A 27,388-nucleotide genomic window follows, 5' to 3' on the forward strand; every position below is an offset into this window, starting at 1 on the left:
AGATGTGTGTGTGTGCGTGTGTGTGTGTGTGTGTGTGTGAGGGAGAGTAGGAGTTAGGGAGTGAGAAAGCTGTGTGTGGAGAATGGGTTACTGAGGGGCGGGAGGGGGGGAAACCAGCCACCTGCAGCCATGACAGGCTTTGACCTTCATTGCTCTCTCTCTCTCTCTCTCTCTCTCTCTCTCTCTCTCTCTCTCTCTCTCTCCTCTCCAGTGTGTCTCCCTCTTTCTCTCACCCCCTCCCTCCCTCCTTCCCTCCCTCTCTCCCCTCTTTTCGACTCCCATTCCTGCCTCGTGATAGAAGCGCAGGCTCCTTTCAGAAGCAGCGAGGAAGACTGACCGTCGTGAAGACAGTGCTGGGAGCAGCCCTATCTGCTCTAATGCTAGTCACCGGCCGTTAGACATGGCGTTCAAAGACTAGCGGTGCAAGTATGGAAATGCAGATAAGGCATTGTTGAGGAAACATGCCTGGGAATTGTTCAAGGCTTTCCCTTGCATAATGTTTGGATGCTTTTGCAAATGTTTTAATCTCAAACCTCATGAATTTGATCCTCCATGAATGTGATCCTGAACCGCCCGTTGAACGAGTGGGCGTTTGCATGGAAGGGATTGTCATGCTATGCAAATTATTAATGTGTGTGCTCACATTTGTGCATATTTGACATCTTGGCAACATCTATTTAAAACTATCATTGTGCATATTTGTCTTTTCTGGACTGTTTTAGCCAGCAATGCATTGTTTTTTCTACATTTTGACGCCTGCAGTAGCTCAGCAGTGACTGAAGGTCAGTTTCTGCTTCAGCCAGACCTCAGTTATTTTTTCTGTGTATTTATGGAAATCTATGAACTCTTTGCTGCACACAAAGATGCTGGAAACCTCATTTGTGTATAATCTTCAAGGTTTATTTACTCTTCTTTTGCAGTTTTCAGGAGGCAGTTAATTACACAATTAATACATGATACAAATTATGTACATTTATACCAAAGAATACTTCCAACATAAAATAAAAAATAGCATTGTATTCTACAACTCTGTGTTGTAATTTTATTTAAACATGTTCATATATAGATAGATATACGCTGATGAGTAAATTCATAATGTCGTACCAGCAGTTTTCATAAAGGCATTAAACTTGAATAGTCTGCATTTGAAGTAATACTGCTTCTCTGATTCGGCACAGTTCTGTTTCATAAAAAGTTCACACTTGAACTTTAAGGCAAAGTGTGTTTCTGTTTGGTGGATTTTAATTCACACACACTTTTTGCAGATACACAACAAAAACACTTTGAAAGGCAAAAAGTCCACAATTTGGTATGGATACAGTCGAAAACTTAGCTCGATCATACTTCCGTCGATAAAGACCAAAGTTTATAAACACAGTTATTTGCCCAAGTACAACAAATTGCAGCTTTCATGCAAAGGCCCCATAAACTATATATCATTCACAAAAAAAAAACCAAACAAACAAAAACAAACAAAAAGAAGTTATTGCAAGATAAACAAGCAGTGTAAACACCTCAGATATCTACTCTAAAGCAACACTGGTCATTGGATAGATTTTTTTCTCAATATAATCTATATAAATACACATATGAAGTCCTTTCAACAACGATAAGAGATTTCCAACATTTGTAATACAGTCACTGACGGATTTGCCTTCTTTTTATGATATATGGATATGTAATAAAACTGTATATAGAGAAAGATTTAACAAGAACATCCAACCTGCTTTTATAGTCTATACTCAAGAGTGCGCAAAATGGTTGTCATTGTCTTTATGCTACAGAGTTGTTTCTGTGACTTTATAGGCAGCATTATAGCCTTCAATTCATTTAGCTACAAAAAAAATGATTCATATTGCTATTTAAAAACTATAATAGCTGCACTGATGCATTGGTATAACGAAGGGAATACGCACATAATGTTTGTTTAAAGGCTATGAGACGACCACATAAGCAAGGCCTAGCTTAGCATTTTAGTCAAGTGGCGTGTTAGGAAGAAAAAAAAAGAATGCTACCCCTCTCAGTCCCTTACAATAATATGTTCCTGTTTTTTTAATTTTTATTTTTATTATGTATCTTTTTTTAAAAACGTACCAAAATTCATTGTCTGCCCAATTAAGTCCGCAACTGCCACTCCACAAACACCTTCCTCTGTCCGTTTTTTACATCAAACACAACCAAGGAAACCCAACAAAGCGTGGAAATAAAACTCGTGTTAGCATTTATTTAAATTCACAGTAGCCTGGATGCAGCAGAAAAATACTCTTTGGACTTCAGTGTGTACACTTCACTGACAGATGGAAACGTCAAGTGCCAGTTAGTTTAAATGTGAAATGATGACCATCATGGATAGCAGTAGGCCTATATAAAAAAGAAGAGTGTAAGCATTTGTAGCTACCTCCTGGGGGGGGTGGGGGGTGGGGGGGGGCTTGGGGCGACAAACAATGAAAACATACCTTTATACAACATCTTTTATAGACGTGATATTGCAGAAATATCTCTATTTTTTTAAACAATTTATGCTGGTATACTCTACACACTGGCCCTTTATTTGATGAAATTATTGCATTGTAGGCTTGACAAAACCTCCCATATAACGAAAAATCACTATAATATTCCCATAGGAACCTATAGAGACTTGTGGTGTCATTAAATATTCCTGTAGGGACTCTCTGCAGTCCAGTGACCTTTTTGTTCCTATGTAGTATTTTATTTTTTTTAATTTCCTGTGTGTCCTGGACCTGTGGTACATCTGGAGTGGGTATAGTGATAGTAATAGAACTTTGTGGTATTTTAATCTGCTGTGGTATCTTTAAATATTCCTGTAGGTAGAGTTTCGCAGTGATATCTGTGTAAAAATCTATCATAGGATTACTATAGGGTCTTTTTCGTCAGGAGGCTGCTTGACTTCTCTGAAAATCAGTCGCTGTCTGATTTTTCGTCTTTCGACGTGATGGTGGCGTGATTGTACAGTCCCTGTGCCATCAGGTGCAAGGCCAGAGAGTTCTTTGCGCCGCTGGCCTTCTTGATTTTGGCCCTCTTGTTCTGGAACCAGATCTTGATCTGGGACTCGTTCAGGCCCAGCTCCTGCGCCAGGTTCTGCCGCCTCTGCTCGGTCAGATACCGATTTGTCTGAAACTCCGATTTTAGTCTTTGCAGCTGTTCTGCTGTGAAGGCCGTCCGTGGTCGCTTGTCCTCTTTGCTGGTCGTTTTCTTCTTTGGTTTGCGAGATCTTGGCCCTGCAGTGTGGGTGATGTGTGGGGTGGGATGGTGGGGGGGCACAGAGACACGGTTTGTCAGTATCAAAACATGGTCATGAATGTGGCGATAACCAGAAAATGGCTTTATATGCAACTTAAACGTAAAAAAATATTGTTTTTTAGGTTTTCTCATTAAAATGCTCATCTCACGTTTAATTAGTACATTATTCTACTAGTTTGTATGCAGGATAGAGCCTGAAAATGTATCTAAAACTCGTGCGTAAAGTCTATTTTAGAAGAAAATGAAGGTTTTTAAACTTATTTCAGTCCCCGAAATTGAGATATTAGTCAACAAATAGCTGTTCAGACATCTGTTGTCATTAGGTTACTGTCTTTACAAGCTTTTTCTATTTTTTAAAAAAATACAAAAATGCGTTTTCTTGGTTCCCTAAAGCTTTTTTTTTTTTTTTCAAACTTGTAAAAAAAAAAAAAAGCATTATGATTGTAAAATGTTGACACGTCCACTGAAGAAAACACCCGAGAAGCAAAACCTCCCCTCCCTCCCTGTTTCTATCCCTCTTCCTCGCTTACACACACACATACGTACACACACACACACACACACACACACACACACACACACTGGCAGTCTATAGTAATAAGGAATTATTAACCAATAGGACAACACTGGAAAGACATCGCTGGCGCATCTCGGTCACTGTTTTGCAGGTGAGCTGAAATGCAGGATTCATTTCAGTGCAGCTACTTTGCAATTTTTTGTTTTTTGTTTTTGTGGGCCACTTGAAAAGCTCCTCAATGGGCAAACGTGAATAGAATTTGAGCAGCGCACACTGGACGCACATTAATTTTCCATCTGGACGGAGGCCTATTTGGTGGAGCTTTGGACCGAGTGTTTGGTTCCTTCCTCCGAACAGTGTTCAAAACATTAATGAAACGACATAACATAGACCGAACCTCTATAGTGATGAATCAGCTCGTGTGTGTGTGTATGTGTGTACGTGCGTGTACGTGTGTATATCAAAACTGTGCAGCTCTACAACTCGTAGTAGTCGCCTACGCCACTCCATACAGCGTTACATAATGCATGAGAACAAGCTGTACTCCACTTTTGATAGACACTAAGAAAAATACACTACATATTAACCTTACTGCGGGCTCAGAAGTTGCAACTTGTGCTTTCCTTTGAATAAGGACAAGAAACAATGCAAAAAAATGGAAAACTGGCCAGCACGAACACGGGCTGTGGGAGCCTCCATTGTGAAAACAGATGCATATTTAATCCATCCCAAACACAGCTCGCCTAACGCATCTAAGGAGCAAAAACAGCCACGACAAGAGCACCAGATATTATTTTACAGTCCTGCAGATGCTCTAAGATGTGCAGCCTGTCAGCGCGCTTCAGTTTAGTATATGCTGGACCCCACTATTATCATATTCATAACCCGAGGAAATTTGCCTGAATGCAAACATTTTAGTGAAGAAAAAAATCTGTGCGTAATAGCGCAAAAAAAATGCCTGTTTTTTAAAATATGTTCATGCATTTTGGTGAGAAGTTAAAATAGAAAGATTTAAGGAAAGTTTGAAGGTTTAAAAGATTTTTTTTTCTTTCTCGCTTGCCTTTTAAAATAGGCCCACTCTCATCCGAAAAGCTGTTTTCATGTTTGCTTTTTTTTTTCTTTTTTTTTTGGCGTATTTTTTCGCCATTCTGCAACGACGTGTTCGAGTAGTCTACGGTGGGATTTGTGTTTTGCGGTGAAAAATGTTTCTAAAAAAATCTGCATGGATTTATATATGATAAATTGTCTGTTTGCGCTGCACAGCACGCTTCGCTCTGCTCTACTCGGGAGAAGTCGGTCAAGGCATCCGGGGTCAGTGTTACGGGGTATTTCAGGTTACCGAGAATACGGTATAGAGTAAAACGCATGCACGGTGCCACCAACCTGAAGAAGGCCTGTCCGAGTATCTGGTGCAGTACACCCAGGCTGGCCACAGCATGGGCTGAGACGAGGGTTGGTTTGAGCTGGCTTGGGAACTGTCAGAGTCTGAGCTTAGGCACTGGTCTCCATTCTCCCCGCGGGGTTTCACGGGCTCCTCGGCGGCTATAGCGGGCTTCTTGGTCCCGGTAACCGTGTGCGGAGTGGAGGTCCCCTCCGCCGGCACCGTGCTCCCCACCGGTTCGGTCTGAGGGGCGGCGGGGCTGTTGCGGCTCTCCCGCGATGCCAGGCTGTTCTCCTCGCGGTTTGCGCCCCCGTCCTTTTTCCGTCCGAAATCCGGCCGCAGGATGTTGTCGATGAAGAAATTGGTGACCCGGTGAGGGATCTGCAGGTTCCCCGGCGCCTGTAAGAGGGGAAGGATGGCTCTGTTTGATTCATCCGCCGACTCCTGCCGCTCCACCACGTCTCTGTTGCCGTGATCATTTTCTTCCATACTGATTCACTTTCCCCGCTTTACTCTCTTTAACCCCTTTATCGCTCTCTCTGCTGCAATAAAATTGGCAAAGAACTTCGGGGAAATTAAATTGTAAAAAAAAAATAAAAATAAAAAAATGCACGCGTAAAATAAATAAAAAAAATAAATCTCAAATTCTAGTGAGTGCCTTGGACACCATGCAAAGCCTTGCGGTAGTGTCCTCTGAGAAAAGCATACTTTTTTGACATATATTCCCTCAATCTCGGGTTACAATTGGTATCATAGAGCTAAAACATGTGCCATTTGCGCACCTTCCAATTTATTGTTATCCGATTTCAGTGTGCCCAGTTCTGCCTACGCCTAAACTAAACTAAGGGTAAATAAAGAGGCTCCTAAACTGATGCTCTAATACTCTCACTCTGGAGTTTTGTTCTTATTTTCAATACGAGCCCCCCGAGTGACGTTTTCCCACCGTCCTCCCAGACACGTGCCTTGGACCAATAGGGTGGCAGAAACCAAGCCACGTGACGCAGACTCCAGAGCAGTCCACAAACGCCCATCCTCGCCTTAGTAAAGGGAAAGAGTCCTGGACTGACGGAGAAGAAGCCTAATTTAAATCCAGTGCATGCTTCCAGTTACTCCCAATAATTCATCTGTGTTTATGAACCTGCAACTTCATTTTTTTTAGTTTAGGTTCGCAAAGGAAAACAAAACGCAGGCCACTTTGTTTGTGTTTATTAAAACAATGAGAGATGGAAGCATCGCTTGTCAAAGTGGGGTTGGGGACCCCCGGGGTTCCTTGCTTGCAGGGCAGGGAGGGATTCCCACAAAATGAAGAATAATAGATTTTTACTATCTGTTAATGCACTCTAACATATATTAGGTGTGAAAAAAAGTTTCATTCTCGACACTTTGAGTTCCCTTCAGTTCAATGCAGTTTAATTTGAAGCAATAACAACAGAAAATCTGCTCATATGAAGGCAGACGAGACAAAATCCAATCAAAATAGGGTAAAATGGCACATTGGGGTGCATTTGGAGATCCGTGACATGGAAATCTTTGAGGCAACATGCGCTTAAATATTACGTGATAATACGCATTGAGACAGGAGTGAAAACACTGTTATCTATTGGAAATATCTCTCAATATATCTGTATGAAATGTTGTTATAGCACCTGTACGGAGAACTGGACTCAGTAACTTAAAGCCAGTTTGTCCTGGACAAGGTTAAATGCGGAACGCAGAATTGCTGCATTTCTATACGCTAATCTGAGGGTGGGGTGTCTGTATTTTCTTGAAAATTGAATTAAATGAAAAGATTTATCTCTTTTTTAACCCACGGCAGCATCAACCCATTCTTCATGAAATTTTACCACCCTGGTTTGCAGGATGGTCTAACGTGACATGTTGCTTCCAGTCGCTCCATAATTGGCACCAAAACGCATCAAAACTGAAACGTGACAGCCCAAGAGTCTTTCCCTGTCTTGATTTCAAACGCGCAGGGATGTGTGTTAAGTGTTTTTGATGTTCTCATGTTCGCCTGTCGTGACGCTGCGGTCGACCAAGAACTGGGTCCATATCCCTTTAAAAGAAATCAGTGATGCAAACAAACTGTTTTGTGCACGGTGCTCAGGGTACCGAGTCGCGCCAAAGACAAAACTTTGAGTAACTTTGCTGACCAGCACTAAGTTTGTATTCCTCCTCCCAGGACACCAGCGGGCTGGCGGGGATGGCTCAGCCGGCTCTCCGCTGGCGTTTGAACCGGGGCTGCGCGTAAAAAAAAGGGGGCATCGAGGAGGACCAGAGGAGCAGCAAGACTGAGCTAAAGTGAGGAGCCGTTGAACAGATGAGTTAGAAAGTCAGTCAGCTGCCTTCTTTCTATTATTACAAGCATGCATTGTCTGTTCTTCTAGTTTTTGGGGGGTTTGGGGGTAACTTCTATCCAAATTTCGGAAATGAACGCAGGCGCATACTTTGTTGTGATTATTTGTGCATCATAGGCCGCGCAGCCGTTCTGTTATGAATGGATTGTTCACATTTATTCGAGCTGTGGTGACTTTTGGCATAAAGGAAATGTTTGGGCTGCTTTACGGATGCATCAATAACCTGCTGCCCAGAACAGTTGTTTTAATTTGTATTTGTGGCACGTTAGAGGCTGCAATGTAAGCTCGAGTCTAAGGCAGGGACTGTCCTGCAGCGAACTTCCCATCGTTGACTTTTCGACTTGCTCAGCACAGGCTTTGTGCAAATTGTAAAGCAATTAGACTGAAGTCTCATTGGCTAAATATTTGTTTGTGCTCAGTCTGTTTAAGCGTACATTTGCAGCTCACATGCACACAGATTCTCCATCTTCAAGCTGATCTTTGAATAGTGTTTTTCAACTAAATATGAACGCCTGCTTTCTGATACCGCTGCATTAAAAAAATAAAATAAAATAAATAGATAAATAAAAAAAATCTCATGCCAAAATCTACCTGAACAATACCCCCTGCTCCTATCCTCCATGTCCCCACCACAAAGGGCCCATCCGAGCTCTCACGTCGGGCTGCTGAAGTGAAAGTTGGGAGTGAAAGATGTAATTAGACAGGCCACTCTCATGCTGCGATTGTTTCTCACTTGTGAGGGGAAGCGCAGATTAATGTTGAGCGCTAAATAAGCAGCAGACAATGGAGGCACAGACAGGCCGCTACCGCCCGGGCTTGGCCTCTAACCTCACAGCAAAAACAGGGATGTCTGGAGGAAATGACACCATTTCAAGCACTGAATTATAATCAGAGCCTGTGTGCAGTGCCAAAAAAATACGCATTTTTAACAGGCCAGTCTGCTGTAAGCCCTGGAATCTTATTTTCCTTTCATAATTGACACACCTGGCACTTGTTCCCGTTTTGAAGCGGCGTTTTAAGACAAAAAAATGAAGAGTGATGATGGTAGCTGATCGGGAACAGTGGTTTTTACGCACAGGACCTGAAATAAGGTGAAACAGCATGTGTGCAGAAGTCATCTCACTCCACTGCAGGTTTTAGCAGGAAAAGAAGCTTTTCATAGTCAAAACTCGATTATATGTGTATTTTTTGCAGTGTATACTCACAAGCACAAAACCCCACCAGTGTTCACTTTTGACTGGCTTGTCTTGGTTTGTGGTGGCTAAAAAATAAAACTAAATATGTCCTGTTTTGGCAGAGAGTCAGTCGGGCTATCATCCTCACCACCGCTGTGTTTACTTTCTCTACTGGCTGAAGATTTGTGTATAAAACAGACTTTCGCTTTTTTACTTTTGTGCTTGTGGATGAAAATGCATTATAGGACAGTTTGTCCTGGTCGATTAAGGGTTAAAATCGCGCAGTAGCGTTCAGCTGATTTGCATATTGTGATATTGTTGTTATTTATTTTTATTCCTACCTAAAGTCAGTCATTAATCGACTCATATGGAGCCATCAGTTAGTCTGTTTCATGAGCCTGCCTTATGATTATGTTTGGCTGTTTTTTTGGTGCCATGCTTGCTTTGTAGTTTTATTGTCTTGCTCTTTGTCGACAATCAGATTGCTTTGGATGGTGAAGCCCCTCCATATTCTGTCTTTGGGATGTTTATTAAAATATTAATACAAAGAGCAAAGGGCAGTTTTAAAAGGAAGCTTTTATGATGGTCCCTCACTCTTTAACACAATTGTTTTTATATATATATCTGGACCTGGGCTGTCCACACGCACTGCTGAATGGATGTACGAATCCACAATAATATTTTAATTTTCTTGCTTCTAACATGCTGAAAACTGTGAAAACCAGCCTGTAAAACAGCTTTTATAACGCGCATGCATGCGCTTACCAAACAGGCCTCAGTCGCTTGTATTATGGGCGCGTGCAGTTTTTATCTAAGGTGACTTTACAACCTGTGCACGTGCTGCGTTTTCACATTTTGATCACAGTCCAGTGTTGCGCTTTGAGACAAATCTGAATGATATATGATGATATAATACATGAATTTGCTACTCAGATATGTGCAGAAATCGAAGCCTGGCCCGCCATCCCAATCGCACGTGGAACACAAATGCGCACTTTTCATATTCAAGCGTTATTTGTTAACCTTTGCTCCACAGCAGCCTGCCACGTAACGTCCAGACAGCCGCCAGCAGGCCCACGTCAGACCGCTGATCGATATTATGAAGTTTTGGAGAATTCTTTTGATGATTATTGCTGCTTTGCCCATGTGCGACCACCTTGGCATTAAGGCGTTATTTTGCCTCTTTTAGGAGTGGATTGAGAGTGCTGCCATAAGCTTAAAGCATAGGCTGGATGAAATTATTGTTCTCCACGAATACATTCTGTTCTTGTTCAGGGAAGCAGGAAATATTGATTATCGTACGTCATGTCTGTCAGGTTCCACTAAACAAGTGCATGCTTCTGTTTTTTTTTTTCTTCTTGTTTGCTCAAAAAAGCAGAGCAGGGTCTCTTTCGCTTTGCACTGAAGGGTTAATATCTTCTGGTTTTAGACAAATTCAAGGCTGCAAGCGCACAGTTTGAACGTCTGGCGTTGTTTCTATGCAGCCTATAAATCCAGCAACCGGGTCTATTTCATATTCACTTATAGCTCTGCCCCCCCCCCCCCCCCCCCCATCCTCTTCCTCCTCACGCACACACACATATATACACACCCCTCCTACTACTACTATAATAAATCGCATGCATTGTGCGCATGTGCCCTGTCCTTGAGTTCCTATAACCTATTTTTTTTTTTTTCCTCTCTATTTTCCTTGGTAGGATTGTCTTACACGTCACCAGCGCTCAGTACTATGGAGTACTACAAAAGGTGACGCGCAGAAGGAGGATTTGTGAATGGACGCCGTGATGTGTGCCAGCTCACAGATCAGAGGGCGGTGGGACCTCTGCAGATGCACCCTGAGCCCCCTCCACCCCACCACATACCCCAGCACCCCTACCTCCCCCCCGGTCACCATCCTTCCCTCCAGATGAATGGGGGTCTCTAAGATATCAGCTCTGTCACCGTGCAGGGGTCGGACCAAATCCTCCAGCTTCCTGTGCCTTTCAAAACCTGAAAGCACGTCTCTCCTATTTGATGATCCTGTATGATTTTTTTTGTTGCGCTTTTGTGGGCCTGGAAGCTCGCTGCCCTCCTGTTTTTCCCTCCCGGGTCAGCCAAAAGCATGGCGGCCGAATTAGCAAAGATTAGAAACGGGCCTAATTGCGTCTGGTCCACACTGCAAAAAGTCAAGCAGTTTGGAAATAAAATGTATCTAAGAGAAATATTCGGATTTGGTAAGGGAGCCTCGGCTGTGTCCAGTGCCCCATTGTTTCCCAGGAATTTTCCAGAGAGTGCATTGTGTTGACTATGGGACAAATGGGCAGATCACAAGGAACTTGTGGGAAAAAGTGGATTTGGATGACAAACAAATGTATTATTTGATCGCATTGGTGCACTTTGACCACTTGCGCAAAGATACAGACATTTTTGCAGCGTATCCTGCGCGAAGCTCTTCCTGCCTCATAAGCTACTCTTGCTTCGTTTTACAGGTCAAATCTTGCAGAAATACGGTGGCCTGTATGGAAAGTTTATTTGGGTTAACTCCTAATATACTAGTTATTCTTCTAAAAGTCATGGCGTGATATAAAACTTAAGTTTGGATTTTTGTTTTTAGGGAAAACATGCAGTAACATGGCGCTTCTCAAAAGTCTGGTTGTCTAATTAATTTATGCTTGTTTCCGTTGCTGATTCGCCCTCTAGATAACACTCTTTACTCCACTATTTATTCATCATACATCACTGTATGTAGATGATGTCTATATAATTTTTCCCGTGGTGTGAATGTGTTTACAGAGAAATCCTCTGGAGTCGCCACGCAGCGGACTTTGGGGCTGCTGAATCTTCTGGTTTCAGCCCTTTATAGGTTTTAATAACTCTTAATCCGTCTGATCGCTCTGGCGTAGATAAGTCTCATTTGAATTGGGATTGTTCTTAAGGAGCGGCTCGCATTTCTCCGCAGAAGTCTCAAACAGAGCTTAGCACAAACAACTGCACCACCCTGAGCGCAATTAAGGCCTCGGCGAAATTAGATGGAGGCTAATTGAATGCAGCTGAGTTCCCATCAGCAAACACTTGAACGCGTCACTAATAAGAGAAAAACATTCAGTGGAAAGTTACTTTTTTCCCCCCATCACGTTTTTAAGGAATAAATATGTCAAAAAAGTGAACTTTCTTCCAGACAAAGCAGCCGCACTTTTGTCTGAATTTACATCCTATTGAAAAAGGAAAAAAACAAAAACAAAAACAAAAACAAAAAACATTTTTAAAAAAGAGAGAAAACTTTCTTTAGCGATGGTTAATTGAGTTGTGTTAGATGTCGCCTCGGAAACTGGTAAGCTGGACCAATATAAAGACAAATAATCATTTTTACGGTGCAAAGTTTAATAAATTTAACTTTGATTTGTCGCCTGGCCCAAGCGTCGCACTGGAAAATACAGTTTTCACAAAGTCAGTGATGCTAAATAGGATTATTACGAGCCCAAGCTGGTCTCAGTGAGAGTAACATAAAACTAGATGAAGAACATGAGGAGTCAGTTTGTTCAATTTCTCAGTCTTTTATTGCGAAACGAGGAAGCTTAAGTCGAACTTCATGGGGATGAGGCTTTTAAAAATAAGACTAAAAATGCTATATAAGCTGCTCAAACAGAAATCAAAGTTTCACCAGTAAGCCCAACACAAAGGAGCAGGTGGAAAGACAATGAAACAAACATGGTAGCTCTCCACACCAGTAAGCCAGTCATTACAGGCGTGCTCTAAATTGAAAATCAATGTCCACCTGATTGATTTTATTTTGAAATTATTTAAAGGTAGAGTAGAAGGGTGTTTTGAAACAGCCTGTCCTAAATTATTACCTCAAGAAAAAGAAAAGATTAAACAATAAAAAAAAAATCGCTTAAAGTGGAGGGCCTTTCATTACGTCCATCTAGAGTTTCCTCTTTTTAACTTTAAAACTAGTTTCTCACTATTATTTTCAAAATAAACGTGTCAAAGTCATGCACGAGTTTTATTTTCTTCAGAATTTCCTCACAAACGCTGTTAAAGCCTCAAAGTTCCCACCTCCGCCTGCTGCAGGTACATCACTGTTCTGCACGTCCTGCACTTTTTCCAGCTGCTCGGCGGGACGTTTCACACTGTCCTGCTCGTGACAGCGCAGAATCAACCACCCTTTGCAACCATTTCCGTGAGGAGAACAGGTTTAAATTCTCAGTCACAGAACAAATATGTTACCGTGCAACGTGGGCTTTGGGTGGTGAGGGGGCATCTATGAGTGGTGGCCCCTGAAGTTTGTGCTCTTTGGTGCTCCTGTGCGGGGCACCCAGGATGCTTCACGGGTCTTGGATGGTCCAGATTCCTCGTGCACCTGTCCCGAGCTCCTGCGTTTAACAGGAGGCAGGGACAAGTGTGGAGGGAGACAGGTGGAAAGCACTTGCTGCAGAGTAAACTCTTATTTGTAGGCTGAGAGCAGGTTAAAGCACGCAGGCAGGGCAGTAAAATATGTCACCGCAACAAAATGCGTGATGTTTATGCTTTTATTTCTGTTTCCATGCAAATATCCTGCAAATCTGAGGCGGAAGTACTGTTTGCATTCACTGCATCTCTGCAAGGGGCTTTTTGCCTCAAATGCATGTTACAGTGCTAAATAAAAATGTCTAAATCTTCTTAAATGTAAGCAAGTCTTGCAGCAAACCAACCTGCAGCCTTACAACCTGTAGCCCGTCTAAAAGTTTTTGTGCAAGCCAGATCTGATCATACAGCTGCTAAAAGTTACGCATTTAATGAAAGGTAAAAAAAAAAAAAAAAAAATCCAGCGTGCCGTCGTTTATTTCTGTTTCACTCTAAATGGGAGCAACAATCTCTGTTATGTCTCTGAGTCCAGCTTGCAACTTTAATTATAGTGGAAAGAGGTCAGTCATAAGCGGTTATTCGACCCCTCTCCCTGTGTGGCATCGCGCCCTGCGCCGTTCAACTCGCCAAAATAGTGCTGGACTCCCCTGAAAGCGCCATGTGCGCGGAGTCCCTTTCACCCCCTTGTGCACCTGAGTTGTTTTTACCCCCCAGTCGCGGGCATGTTGTGAATTTGTCACTTATCGGGGGGCGCGCTGTCAAAGGCCATTTTAGGCGCAATAACTTTCCCAGATGGATTTAGCCTGCCAACTTTGTGCATCTCTCAGCAGCGAGATGAATAGGCTGCATGCCTGTTGCTTCCCAGAAATGCCTCTTACGCCTACTAATGAAGACTAATTAAAACATGACAAACATCGACCTTTAGTGCATCCTAAACAGGGCCGCAAGCATGATTTGGATTATGCAAATGAAGCATTCTTTTGACAATATTCGAGCAGGTGACATTGGACATATTTCCTGGATGTGTGTGTGTGTGTGTGTGTGTGTGTGTGTGTCCATGAACGGCTCATTTTGTTTACATTTGCTGTAGATGTGTGTGATTCCACACAACAGGTGTCTGGGCTTTTGATTTTAGGGATTGTGTTTTTCATATTTGATATTTTGATAAATATGTGCACAATTAAAGCCCATTTGTAGGCATCTCCTCATGTTTAATTCTTTAATGATTTATAGAAAACTAAGGATTGAGCATGATTGACGAGTGGCGTACATACTCTCTGAGTTTCCGCAACATGCAGACTTTTTTGTTGTCTGCCTCTCAGGATACATCATGCAATGGAAATGCTCACCTTGATTTATTCCATTACCTTTTATTCAGTTATTCATATTACCCGGCTCGATTTACAGAGTCTGATCTGGGCTGTAAGATGCACTGGGTGTGTTTAATTTACACTGGGAAGGATTTGTTTGGATGGCATGCATAATGTGCCATCACCTGAGGTTTATGCTGTCATTTTTATTATTGTCCTGCGGAGGAAGAAGAGGAATCAGCAGCTCACAAGGCTGAGCATGCTGACTGAACTGATAAATCCCAGTGAGACGTGAACTGTTGTTTACACTGTTAAAGATGATGCTGTATCTGCAGCCTGTTCCCTGTGTTTTTGTGCAGGTGTTTTGCTTGTGCCCCTTTGATTTTCCCGGGATTGCACCTAATCACTGGAGGGGTGACCACAAAGAGAAGCTGGAATCACAGCCTCTTAAACGAGCAAATGAAGAAAAGGTGTGAGCGGATAATTTCACCCCAGACAGGAACACAGAGAGAAGGCAGAGAGCAGCCTGAGACTGCCATTTGAATGGGATCTGAGAGGTAATTTGAGCTAAAATGGAGTCCACTTCTGAGCCACTCACTCAGCCCCCCCATGGCATCCACTGTAATTCATTATTCCTGGCCGGCACTGAGAGAGGCAATGAGCGAGGGCAGAGGACAGGAGTGGACCCAGCTCTGGTGTAATGAAGACTCAGTAGACCTAAACGACCCACACACACACTCACACACACACACACTCACACTCACACACACACTCTCTCTCTCACACACAGAATCTTTCATTATATATCGCAGAGAGCAGGACATTAATGCCACTGAAGACCTCTTGGCAGAGAAATAAGAGTGTGCAATGATTTTCTCCACACTAAATCCATTTCATTGACCTTTTCTATCATGCATGTGACTCTGCCCGCTCACTGCAGTGTGAGATAAATATTCCAAGAATAATATCCCTGCCACTGTTTAATAAATTATCTTTTTGAATCTGAATTTTTGTGTTCATCAGTGGCTGTGAGAGGCTTTAAGGAAAATCTGTGTTTTTTTTCGCCTTTGCTGAGAGGATTTTCTGAAGTTTCCCTCTTTCTGTGCAACATTTGCAGACTTGAACATGCATTTCTAGAGCTTGTTATCTCAGATGTTTAAATACTCTATCTGTATTCTGTCTGAAGCCTTAAGGAGATTTATGCTTCCTAAATTTAGTTTTCATAAAAGTAGTTGGATGATTAGGTTAAACCTTTTTGCATTGTAAGATCAGGGCTTGCAAGAAATTGTTGTCCCCTGTCCCTCCACCAGGGGTCCACAGATGTCATGGTAATAATGTCCAGACAAGCTGAGAGGATAAATACTGTCATCTGGTGGTAACAAAAGCAATCACTGTTGAATAGACAGCACAGTAATCTCGTGTTATTCTGCATGGTTTACTTCTCCTGTGCCTCTTAATGTCTCTCCATTCTCTCTGCTCTCCATCGTGTCTTTGTGCCACCTGCATTTCTAAAACAAGCTGTTTAGATTTATTTCCAGGAGGACCGAACACTTGTCAGGACGTCTGTAAAAGCAGCGGAGAGACTTTTAAATGTGTGTGACAGGCAGATGAGGAGTTCACAACAGAGGGAGTGTGAGTGAGAAGCTGCTGAGGGGCCCCAAGGTGAGCACAAATTACTGTGCAAAAGTCTGAAAAAGTCATTTAAAGTGGATTACAGACAGCGGCTCATATGGATGTATGTTAGCTAGGCTGAAAGGTGTTAATGGCAGGAATTTTATACCATTAATATGAATGAACATGGCTGACTGTGTATTTATGTTTTTGTGTCTTCATCTTTCTTTCTTTCTATGAAATCTGAAGACATTTATTTGTTGATTTATTTAATTTTATCCAACATAACGGTTTAGGAACACGACGACAATCTGATGTTTTCTTCTGTGTCAAGTTGTAAATGTGTGTGAAACCATGAGGAAAATGTAATAAAACATTTAAATCAGAGAAAAAGGTATTTTAGTCTCATATTGAATACGAAGATGTTTTCTCTCTCGCCACAAGTCTCAAACAAAATCTTTTGTTAAAAGCTGCATTAACCCACCAAAAACACAAACTTTTCCACTTATTTAAAAAAAGACGTGATTTTAAGATTCCCCTCAGGTAACACGTACACACCTCTCTGTATCAGCCTGTTCAATCCCTTCATTAAAGCTGTGTGGCTTTCAAAGCCTTTCAAATATTCAAGATGCCTCGTGCATCATTTTATACACATTTCCCCAAAATGCATCCTGACATATTTGGTATCTTTGGGAACTTTGGGATCTCTGCGAGTTTTTTAAATAAACTGCTGTGGATTTGCACTATGTTTGGCTGCACAGCATGTGTTTGTGCTGACTGAGCCCCTGATGGGCCTCTGCTTGTTATCTTTAAGTGACTTTCATAGAGGGTAAGTGCTGTGTAGCCTGTTATAATTTGAGAGTTGCTAACATCATTGTCTTCATGTTTAGTGGCAGTTGACCCGCTGCAGCAAATTAGAGGCTCAATAACAGACGTAATCAAAACACAAAGGTGCTGCGAGGAGATGGAATTGAAGAGCAGAGCCTATAGATGGCTCAAATCAATAGATCAGATGGGCCAAGGCCTGTCTCCTCGCCTTGAAGGAAGGACAGGGAGGGTAAGAGGAAGGGAGAGAAAGAGAGGGGGTTCTTTTGGCAATAAGGAGGCGCTCTAATGGAGTCTTTCAGTTTGCTGTGGCTGGAAATGAAAGGAGGTTGAAGCCTGGCCAATTATTCTGCCTGAGAAGAGGAGGAGACTGAAAGAGGAGGGAGAAAGAAGAAGTGGCGTGTGGCGCTGGATCGTTGGCCTTTCAGATAGATAGATAGATAGATAGATAGATGGATGGATAGATGGATAGATAGATAGAGAGCAGATACATGGATGTATAGAGAGGCTCCCAGAACGAGGGGTTCATTCAGAATAACCCACAGATATTGGCCCCACTCCCAGAAATTTCCCCCAGTGCAAAAGGTTAACTGTCAGTCCCCCGCTAGGTATAAATAGAAGTCTGCCCTCCAGAAAGGCGTGTTCAGAGAGAGGGGGTAGACAGAGGGGGGGGGGGGGAGGGCAGTTCCTCATGATCCCAGTGACACAGAGGGGGTGGAGGGGTAGTTTCAGGGGTTTTTGCGGGGGATAAGGAGGGGTCTTACAGAGGAGGGGAGAGGAGGGAGAGAGGGAAGATGCAGCCGAAGACATTATAATGGCTCTGGAGACTGACAGAGACCCCGGACAAAAGACTGTCCTCATCTATTCAACTTGGCTGTGACAGCAGACACAACAAAATGCCATCGTCAGCACCCCAGAAAGCTCCGGTGCGATTGAGCTGGGGCTGCATTGAACCCCCCACCCCAAAAAATAAAATTTAATAAAAATCAGAGGGCTATTGTCTCATGGAAGCTGTTGAGACGTGTAATTAGGCTGGTGTCTGGTAATCAGAGGCAGAATGACTGAAGAGAGGGTTTAGTTTCTGCTTTTCTTCCTGATAGAATGAATGTGTGAGCACCAGACACGCGATTCTTATCCATCTCCTATAAGAAACTCCTTTTGAATCCCTTCATCCAGTCCCACGCGTGAGTTACGACTATAGGCAGACATCCTTGTCGGGTGTTTTTATTTTTCACTTAAATCCATGGTAGCAAAAACGATACACAGCTGAAATATCAGACACACACAGAAACTCTGAAACATCGAAACAGAAGGTGCTTCACCACCTCAAAAAAATAAAGCTTCCTCTTCAGTTTAGCACACCTGAATGTCAGCAGATTCAACCTGAAGTGATCTGCCACAAGAAAGTATTTAAAAAAATAAATCAGGTCTCCTTCCATAATGCTACTAAATGAGATTTTTTACAACAGTTTGACACAATATATTTTTTTATGTTGTCTCTCTGGTGAGAGTCATTGGTATTGACTCTAAAAGGCATGTAATCTCTGACAAACAAAATCTTGTTCACAAAAAACAAAGATGTTATTGCTTTTTTGAAGTATCCACACTGCATATACTTACAAGTTATATTTTTTTTTAGCCATTGTCAGAAATAATAATAAATAATCGGCTCATGTATACTCTGATTGCACTTAATCCTCTAGACCCCCAAACACTAACTATCATACTGTTGGCCTAGTATGGTAATAATACCTGTCTGATTACATAGGCAAGCCATTATACATACAAGCAATAATGTCATTATGTTTGTACAAATGATAAAACTAAACTGTTATAGTGACAAAAGCACTACATTCTATAATACACAGGCAATCACAGATTGCAAATCTTAAGAAATAATGTCCTGCCCTCTCCTTCAACCGCTGTATGTTCCCAAACTGTTAGCATGAGCTTGAAGATACAATTTAAAGTGGGAAATGTGTACGATAGCACAGTAAAACGTTTGATGGGAATCACAAGTCTGTTGTACAAGACATTTAACACCTGGTCATAAAGGAAAAATCATCAGTGGAAAGTGGTAGAAACTGGTTTGACATGAACCACGAATGCTGGCAAAAGATGAAGTCAACTCCGGGTACATTCTTTCAAAACACGGACCACCATGGTGGCTTTCATCACTCTGCCGATTTAAAAAATAAAACAAAATAAAAAAGTGCACGTCTTTCAGTCCAGGCTAATGCTTTGACGTCTTCTCCTCTTTACGAAACAATCCTTTGTCCGTCTGTCTGAAACGTGTCAGAAACAGACGAAACAACATACTGAAGGTCTGCGTAGTTTTCCAACAAGTAGGCTACAATGTGATTTTGTGCTGACGGAAAGCTCCCAGTATGACACCACTCACAGGTAAATACGACTAATTCCCACTGAGGGACCTAAAACAGTTTACATTTTCTGCTCCAAATTTCTTAACACTTGAAGTGAATCATCATATACACAAGTGAACATCAGCTAGCACAAAGTGGTAGTTGGCACTCCTGTACATAATTCTTAGAAACCGAAGTGAGAACACTGATAACACTTGTGTCTGTATAGTAAACATGTAGCTATCACCAGCAGCGGTTAGCTCAGATTTTTAAGTTTGAATTAAACAAACTAGACATAATGTGTTAATTAGTGAGCTTTAGAAATGCTGGTTGGTAGAATTTGTTAACTTCAGTCGAGACAGGCTGGCCGTTTCCCCGTTTCCAGTCTTTGTGCTAAGCTAGGCTAAGCTAACCACCTTCTGTCTTTAGCTACGAGTTTACAGAACAAATACAGTATGATAGTGTTATCAATCGTCTATTTTATGGTCACTTAAGAACGTGCTAATTAGCGAGCTTCAAGATGCAGGTAGGTGGCTTGTTACCTTTAGCATAGCAAGGCTCGCTGTTTGCCTGTTTCCAGTCTTTGTACAAAGCTAAGCTAACCAGCTGCTAGCTTTAGCTAACATATTTACCGTGCAGGTATGACAGGGGCGTCAATCTTCTCATCTAACTCTCCGCAAGGAAGCAATTTCCCAAATATTTCAAATGTCAAACTATTCCTTTCAGCACTTGAAGCATCATTCATTATCAAATATTTGGCTTGGGGTCATTCAAAGATGATAAAATAAATACTTAATTTGGTTTAACTGGGAACATACATCTGTCCTGTGCCTCAGTGACGCAACCGAGGCCGCTGAATACATTTCTACGTGAGAGTGAAGACATTTTTTTTGCCCACTCATACTACATTTCCCTTTTATGATCATATTAAATTCAGGCTTTAAAAAAAAAAAGAGACATTATAGCAGCCCCCTCGTGTCTTCTCTGCTAAGACCAGGTTACAGCCACACTAAAGCACACACACGCACGCTTCCACTCCTTAAACTGCTGAGAGACACGTACTTCCAGCATGAAAATAAAACCAGTCAACAGTTCACTTCAAAACAACAAAAAAAAGGCAAACACCATCCTCCTGTCTAGCGTGAAGGAAGCCTTAATGCTAATGGAGTACAACAGAGGTCGGAGGGGGAGGTCGTTTGGCCACAAGGAGGTGTAGAGGACATGGCACGTTAGACGAGGGGCTTTTCTGACCCGCACTGTTACGAGAACAAAGGATGACGTCAAAACAATGAGTCTTTTTCTCCTGTTATTCGTCTCGTTCTTCACATAACTTGTCCATTTGTACATCGGCCATCCTTCGCCTGGCTGTCTGCGTTTCCGCCGTTCAGTCCATGTGGGGTTTCTCGACACCACCCTGAGGGGGAGACAGAGAGGAAGCAGGGTGTTAATAACAAATCGATCAATCAATCAGTGTGATGCAACAATTAGGAAAACAGTTAGAATATCAGAGTAGCTTCTTGAATGTGTCCTGATAGTGGCTAAAGTGAGTCATATGTGAGCTCTGATGTAGATTTATGATCCGTATAGTAAGAGAACTCATGTAGAGACACGTTAGTCATTGATCACTCAAACTATTGCTATGTTCTGCCCTGTAACACCCTCTGGTGACTCATTTGCAAGACACACATGAACACATTAGTTATAGTTAAGTTTCAGTTTCCCGTTAACTCCAAACTGCAGCTGAAACCAAACTCTGTCAACAATTTCCAGATTTTCCTGTAAATGCGGAAATGTTGCCGCTTTAAGAACAAATCAGGACGACTTTAAATTTCAAGATTTTGAAAAGGTGCAATTTGGCTGTTGAAGGTTGCTCTAAACAAATAGTAGCAGCATATCCTCAGAATTACCGCTAACTGCTGCTCGCTATACTCTTTGCTGTAGCTAGCTCTGGCTGTTGCTAGCTAGTTAGCTCAGTTGGCCGTGCAGCTAGCAGCCCTATCAGCTGACTGGAATCTGTCCTGACAGAGACATCAGAGCAGTGGGGGATTGTTGGTGTTCACACCGCAGACAACGGAACAAGAGACCAACAGCTGAAATCACAGGAGCTACGCTTCCAGACTTTCGCCTCCTGAGGTACAAAGCGGGCTGGAGCTAGCTGGTTAGCATGCTAACTGCAGTGGATATCTCTGACATAACATCAGAATTGTTACTTCTTCCCATTCTGTTTGGAATTTAAAAAACATTTTAAACTAAAATTCGGGCCACATGTTACACTTCATACCTTTAAAGGAAGGAACATTTTACTTTCAGTTCCCTTTCTTCCTCAAATGGAAACTGAACATTTGTACCATAGAGGAAGAAAGTAGTGCTTGTTCAGCAGGAGGAAGCTGCGTACTGCTTTTCTTATTGCTCATTTTAGCCATCAAAAACCATTGAAATGTATTCAGACACAATGTCAACAGTTTGTGTACTGAACTGTGCGATCTGTTTAGCGACACATCTGACTGTAACTTCAAATAAGCTGGTAAAATTATTAGCCATTCAGCTTTAAAGCAAATCTAATAAGTACAAGAGCTTTTATTCTGCATGGCTAATGTGCCGAACAGATTGTTTCGCTGTTACAATCTTTAATCCTTAATTTAAAAAAAAAAAAAAAGTCTCATGTTCCTCCTGATCCTTCTCATAAATGACTCACTGGAGCGAGAGAGAGAAAAACAGAGAACAAAAACACGAGTGCAGACTTGTGCCAACATTCCTCAGGCCTCATCACAAACAAAAACAACAAGTAGCAAATGACCCTCTGGTCAGCCGAGTCCTGACTGGCTCTGTGTCTCGCCACGACTGTGAAAAACAACAGCCCTTAATCTGCTTTCACGCTTTCACTGAGTCAAACTGAGGGAGTGACGGGACTCTTACTTTACAGACAGAATGAGGTGAGGCTTCCGGGCACAAGCTTAATGAAGACATCAAAGCTGCCTGGATGGGATAATTATGAAGGAAGGGGGGCGTCCAGTGCACTTTGCACAACTACAAACCATCTGACAATGTTATTGGCTGTCCTGGTTCAGATGAATAATTGCAAGTAAGGCACGTGTGGAGTCTTTTGAAGTCACCCTTTTCTCTTCCACACTTTAGACAAATGTTTGAAGGCAGATACTGATTAAAGGTGGAGGGATAATTTTTCGCCAATATGAAAGGCCAAAAAAATGTTCAAGACATCACATGGAGTCACAGCTGTTTAAAAAACAAACCTTGCAGACAGAAAGATGAATGCTAAACTTTGGGACCTGAAGCCTGCTTGCTCTTTAAAACACATTGATTGTGCAGCATTGAGTTGTGTGGATTAATTCATTAACTCTGCTCACATTTCCCATTGAGAGATTCAACAGTCACACGACATAAATGCTGATATTAGTTTTTCCCGTAAACACATATGCTTTTTCATAACTTATCAACTACGTAATAGAGATGCTTTGGGCTGATTTATTTCTATTATAGATTAACAGAATCTTCATTTTTCATTGCTTTAATGCAGAGTGAGGCTATCACCACTTATCAGATACCTGAATTTCATTTAAAATAATGGAGTCATCTGTTATATATTATATCTCTGAGGCTTAAATTACAGGATTACATATTATAAATGGCTGCAGACTTTACCATAGCAAGCTGCCGTCCAATGTTTCCCACAGTAACACCGCCTGAGAAGAATATGCATGGGAGCCAGGAGCGTACATACAAGAAGTCCGGAGACGTATACCTGAAAGACAGAAATCATCTCATCTGATCATCCTTGATAATGCAGAGCAGGTTTAATGACTCTGTTCTGTGGCTGATCCCGACCTCTGACCTCTTCAGAGGGGGTCAAAATACACAACGAGCCCTTCAAAAGCTAAATAAGATGTTGCAAGATGCCACAGAGTAAGCAACACATCAACTCTAAGAGACAACCCCCGAAGACAGATCTCTGAGAAAACATACAAAACAAGTCATGTTTGAAATCATAATTACCTCCCCTCATTTTTCCCCTCTCTGTTTCTTCCTTGTAAAGTCAGCAGAAGCTGCAGCTGCCTTTTGAACTTCTTACCGTGAACAACCATCCCTTTTCTCAGCTGTGTAGTTTTGATGATGTGCCACTGAAGCCGTTAGGAGGGCCCGTTAATTGGGCTCCCAGAGACGAGGGGGCTTCCCAAAATATAACTCCTCGAGCATTATCTGTCACATCTTTTTTCGATGGAATCGCACTTCCAGGTATTTTATCTACTTCATTCAAACCAGGGCAGGGTTCATCTCGCTGTTATATAATTAATAGTTAAGCTAAGCAATGTGGTTTTTATTGTGGGTGCGATACGAAACCAGTACTTAATGACGACAAAGCACTACTGATTACCCCCCTTGTACCTGAATGCAGCTTTATTACAGAGGATGAGAGCTAATGGCTAACTTACTGGTAGACTCCATTGTAGACCAGCAACTGTGTGAACACAGTAGCCAGGAAGGCGGTGGTGATGCCCAAACCAAAGCCACTCCTGGACCGGTCGAATGTCCACCACAGGCCCAAGGACAGGGCTGCGAGCGTTAGGGAGAGCTGCACGTTGTTGTCGAAGTCTAGTTTCTGTGTTATGGGGCAGTTAGGGACAAAGTCAAACAGTTTGACGCTAGCATGACATTAGCTCTTACTCAAATATTTGGATGACCTGCAGGCACCAAGCTACATCACGTCTTATGGGTGGAGCAGGGTGGCCACACTGTTCCATAAAAGTGAAACAAAAAAAACATTTACAAATTTACAAGGTGAGATCTTTATGAGAGGATACAACACTGGCGTGGTTGATCCCGACGAACACCGCGATGCACCTCATGACGCTGGCCCACTCCCTCTTGAACTTGTGCGGCTCTCCCAAATGGCTGTCGAGGCAGGGATACAGCAGGCCGACAACAGCTGTGAAAAGGAACAAACAGACCCGAATTACACAAGATAAGCAGAAATTCTGTGAAACGCCAGCAGGCAAATCCTGTCATGGAGCTGCTGTGTGGGATTATTCTATTTGCTGAACACGCGCTTCCATAATTAGTGACTGATTTAGACACCTGCATACACTTAAAACGGCTGAAAAATGAATTCAGTTTTGTTTTTAATGTTGCCTCTTAAACTTCTCTTTTATCTTTGGCTGTTCTTTTGATGTAATTCTTGGTTTTGTGTGATGTTGAGCTCCCTTTTTCTTTTATACTCTCTACTCTTCTTGCCAATCAAGCATAAAAAGCCCACGGCAATGTCTTCAAATTGCTTGTTTTGTGCCAGCGTCGCGCCAAAACCCAAAAGATATTTACTTTACCATCACATAAGACAAAGACAAGCAGCAAATCCCCACAATTTAGAAGCTGGAATTAGGTATTGTCATTTTATCTTTGGGTCTCAGACAGTAGGTGGGACAAGACAAGCAATCTGTGCACATCCTCTTGCACTGTGGGGACAAGTGAAAGACCTTTTTAATTACTCTCTAACATTTTACAAGATAGACAATTTATAAATTATAGAAAAAAAAAAAACTAATAGACCAAAGAAAAGAAAGATAAATGTTAGGTGCAGCAATATTTGAGAATACAGGAGACAGAAACAGACCAAGAGTTTCCTGTAAACTCGATGCTTTGTACTACAAGCACCTGAATTAAACACTGATAATCTTAAAAAAAGCTCCTACGTGACCCTGGGAGACACTGACAGGCACAGACTAATGTCAACAGATTGTTCAGACGTGTTACTACTCCTCTTCTTTCATTTGTTTTCTGCCCTGCAGCACATGGGAGGAGGAGCTGAGGATGTATGCTGTTTTTTTTTTTTTCTTTCCCCGCTTCCTGGTTCCTGGCCTTAGTACCTCCTCCTTAGCTCACCCGTTATGACACGAGCCAATGAGTGCGCAGCTCACCTCGTGTCCGGCTGTTGCGGCCAATCAGAGGTCGAGAATCGCTACCATCTGTACTGAGTCAATTTCTTTTTCATAACCGACTGCCAGACAAAACCATCAAGACTAATATAGCCTGAGAGAAGAAGGCTTGTATAATAGGTTACAAAAACAAAGCCGAATGATGATTCACTACCACCTGATCACACAGTCGCTGATAGCGGTGCCAAAACAGAAGTGTTGAGTTTTTTGTCTCTTAAATAGTTTAAAATTGCACAACTGTACAGCACAGTATGGTGTGTTGGCTGCATTACCTCACATAGATGATTTCCAGACTTTTAGCGGCCATAAATTATAGGTAAATTGAATTTTCTGTCTTCATTTTAGTCTTTATACTAGTCTTTATCATATGGAAAAGTCTACTGTACTGTAACCCCTCCCCTCTCTGCATTCCTTTGTCCCAAACTTAGCAGCAAACTACTGATAACCGAGGTCAAACTGCCCTCCACAACTATTTATAACGCACTAATTAACATTTTTCGACCGGCGTGGTGTCCACTCACCGGCTCCTGTGCCGCAGCATGGTGGGATCCACCAGGCGGACGAAAACAAAGTTGTCATCACCTCCTCGGGAAACAGTGTGACATTTCTTTGTATCTGCAGCAAGTTGAGCACCAGGGCGAGGAACGCTCCGACGGTGAAGAGGACGAGACCCCGGCGGATCAGGTTGGCCGTCCGGACGTCGTGCAGAGAGCCGTACGCATTGCTGAGCACCGAGGTGATGATGGACATCATTTCTTCAGCTTTGGATGCAAACCACTTCGCTCCAGATGGATGCTTGGTCTCAACCCTTGGTGCACAGGAGCAGCTCCAGCAGTGGTCCTCTAGTCTGGGCATTTGGCACTTTAGGGCTGCAGGAGAGGGGACGTGGGATAAAATGAGACGCATGTTTGTGACAGAATACACTTAGCTCACAAGTGGAGAGACGCATTGTTGAATGACGTTATAATAACAAAAGAGTGTGATCCTTAATCCTTACCTTGATCTCCAGACGTCTTCAGTGTCTGCTCCAATGAGAAACCTCCAGTCTTGTTCATTCGCGCCTCCGGGTCTCAACCGGGTTCGCTTCCTTGTTTTCCTGCTCGTTACAACAAGGGCTGCAATCACGTTGTTTTGTTCACATCATCGTTAGCAGACACACACACACACACTGAGAGAGAGGGGGCACAAAAAACGCAGTGCTGCTCCATTCCACAGCACAGAGCTCATACCGGGGGCAAGAGCTTCCTCTGCAGAAAACAATCACAGCTGTGTCGGGTGAGAATCGGCAACCAATCAGAGCGCGGCGGCTGATATGACGTGTCGCCACCCCACCGCCCCCTCGTCCGGAACAGACGCGCAAAGCAGGAGGCTGGAGAGCTGAAGTGAAAGTGGAAACAGAGAACTACTTTAAAAGGCAGCAAAAACGCATTAAAGAGAATTTGAAGAGTTAGAGGGTAAAGCAGGGATCCAGTACATTGCAGGAATTAAATGAGATATTAGAAGAGCAAATATAAAGATGTAGTGATGCAAAATGTAGTAAAAGTAACCCAGGATAAACTGAAATCCACAGCTGCATTAGAGATACACGATGGAAAGGAAATGAAGAAAAGGAAGTATGTGTTCAGTACCAGACTGAAAGCAGAACTTAAAAGTTGCTCCTCAACGTGCCGACGATTCCAGCAGGCTGCACCTCCACAAAATAGATCCAATCTCCTGCACAGGTACCTTTATATAAGCAGCCCTTCGGAAACTAGATTAGTGGCACAGCCTTTTCCTCATGTTAGGGTTTGTTGAACTTTGTGTCAGGTTAGAAGATCTATGACTTGCAAAGAGGAGTGTGGAAGGGAGGCGTGCAGGGCCCTGGCACGTCAGTCAGAGATAATGTGAATGGATAAGGTTCAGTCACCGGATGACATAGTATTTCAAGGCCTGACAAAAACATGGAAACATGTTTTGCAAGAGCCTATGTAGCCCAGCCCGGTGTATATAGGGCAGTACGATAACAAACCTCCACCCACTGCATACGTGCAGTGAAAAACATCTGTAGGTGCATGTTTTGTTTTTCACCGTGTCTGAGGACATGCATAAGGGAACATGGACTTGTGAAAACATTTTTATGAGACAACACCACATTGTTACTCCAGTGAGATTCATGAAAATTTATAGTTATTGACATTTAACTGTCAAAAAGTCCCAAGCCAAATTTACTAAATTTCAGCTGTTGGCAATTTGCAGAAAGTAATACCATGGATGAATCATCTTTTCCATGCAAATTGGCTTGCAAAACAAAGTGATGCTTCATGACCAACAGCGAATTTGGTAA

At 42.5% G+C, this 27,388-nt stretch overlaps 2 protein-coding genes and 1 long non-coding RNA gene across 16 annotated transcripts in view; 1 reads left to right on the plus strand and 2 right to left on the minus strand.

The window, feature by feature from the left end:
- Positions 1–27,388, plus strand: part of LOC143339673 (uncharacterized) — a 65,234-nt gene that overhangs the window by 23,816 nt on the left and 14,030 nt on the right. For 8 of the 14 annotated variants that reach the window (XR_013079348.1, XR_013079353.1, XR_013079349.1 and 5 more), the window contains one exon: positions 212–435. The exons of 1 other annotated variant lie outside the window; for it this stretch is intronic. This is a non-coding gene — a long non-coding RNA (uncharacterized LOC143339673). 5 more of the 14 variants (XR_013079346.1, XR_013079347.1, XR_013079357.1 and 2 more) reach the window with 5 other exon arrangements.
- Positions 883–6,044, minus strand: en2a (engrailed homeobox 2a). Its single transcript, XM_076761033.1, has 2 exons — positions 5,162–6,044; positions 883–3,239 (listed from the first exon to the last, which is right to left on the minus strand). The coding sequence occupies exons 1-2, from the start codon at positions 5,646–5,648 to the stop codon at positions 2,920–2,922; spliced, it is 807 nt and encodes a 268-aa protein (XP_076617148.1). The 5' UTR covers positions 5,649–6,044; the 3' UTR covers positions 883–2,919.
- On the minus strand, positions 17,966–26,314 carry insig1 (insulin induced gene 1). The gene is made up of 6 exons (XM_076761654.1): positions 26,063–26,314; positions 25,587–25,934; positions 23,938–24,062; positions 23,569–23,735; positions 22,781–22,880; positions 17,966–20,534 (listed from the first exon to the last, which is right to left on the minus strand). Exons 1-6 carry the CDS (start codon positions 26,118–26,120, stop codon positions 20,505–20,507), a joined length of 828 nt encoding a protein of 275 aa, XP_076617769.1. The 5' UTR covers positions 26,121–26,314; the 3' UTR covers positions 17,966–20,504.

The sequence above is a fragment of the Chaetodon auriga genome, chromosome 21 (genome assembly GCF_051107435.1).
Source record: "Chaetodon auriga isolate fChaAug3 chromosome 21, fChaAug3.hap1, whole genome shotgun sequence".
In the NCBI taxonomy this organism is placed as follows: Eukaryota; Metazoa; Chordata; class Actinopteri; order Chaetodontiformes; family Chaetodontidae; genus Chaetodon; species Chaetodon auriga.

Coding starts and splice junctions, on each gene's coding strand:
- en2a (XM_076761033.1), bottom strand. CDS start 5,648: ATGGAAGAAAATGATCACGGCAACAGAGACGTGGTGGAGCGGCAGGAG. Junction 3,240..5,161: donor CTCGGACAGGCCTTCTTCAG/GTTGGTGGCACC, acceptor CCCACACTGCAG/GGCCAAGATCTCGCAAACCA.
- insig1 (XM_076761654.1), bottom strand. CDS start 26,120: ATGAACAAGACTGGAGGTTTCTCATTGGAGCAGACACTGAAGACGTCT. Junction 25,935..26,062: donor GAAGACGTCTGGAGATCAAG/GTAAGGATTAAG, acceptor CCTCTCCTGCAG/CCCTAAAGTGCCAAATGCCC. Junction 20,535..22,780: donor TTGGACGGCAGCTTGCTATG/GTAAAGTCTGCA, acceptor TCTCCCCCTCAG/GGTGGTGTCGAGAAACCCCA.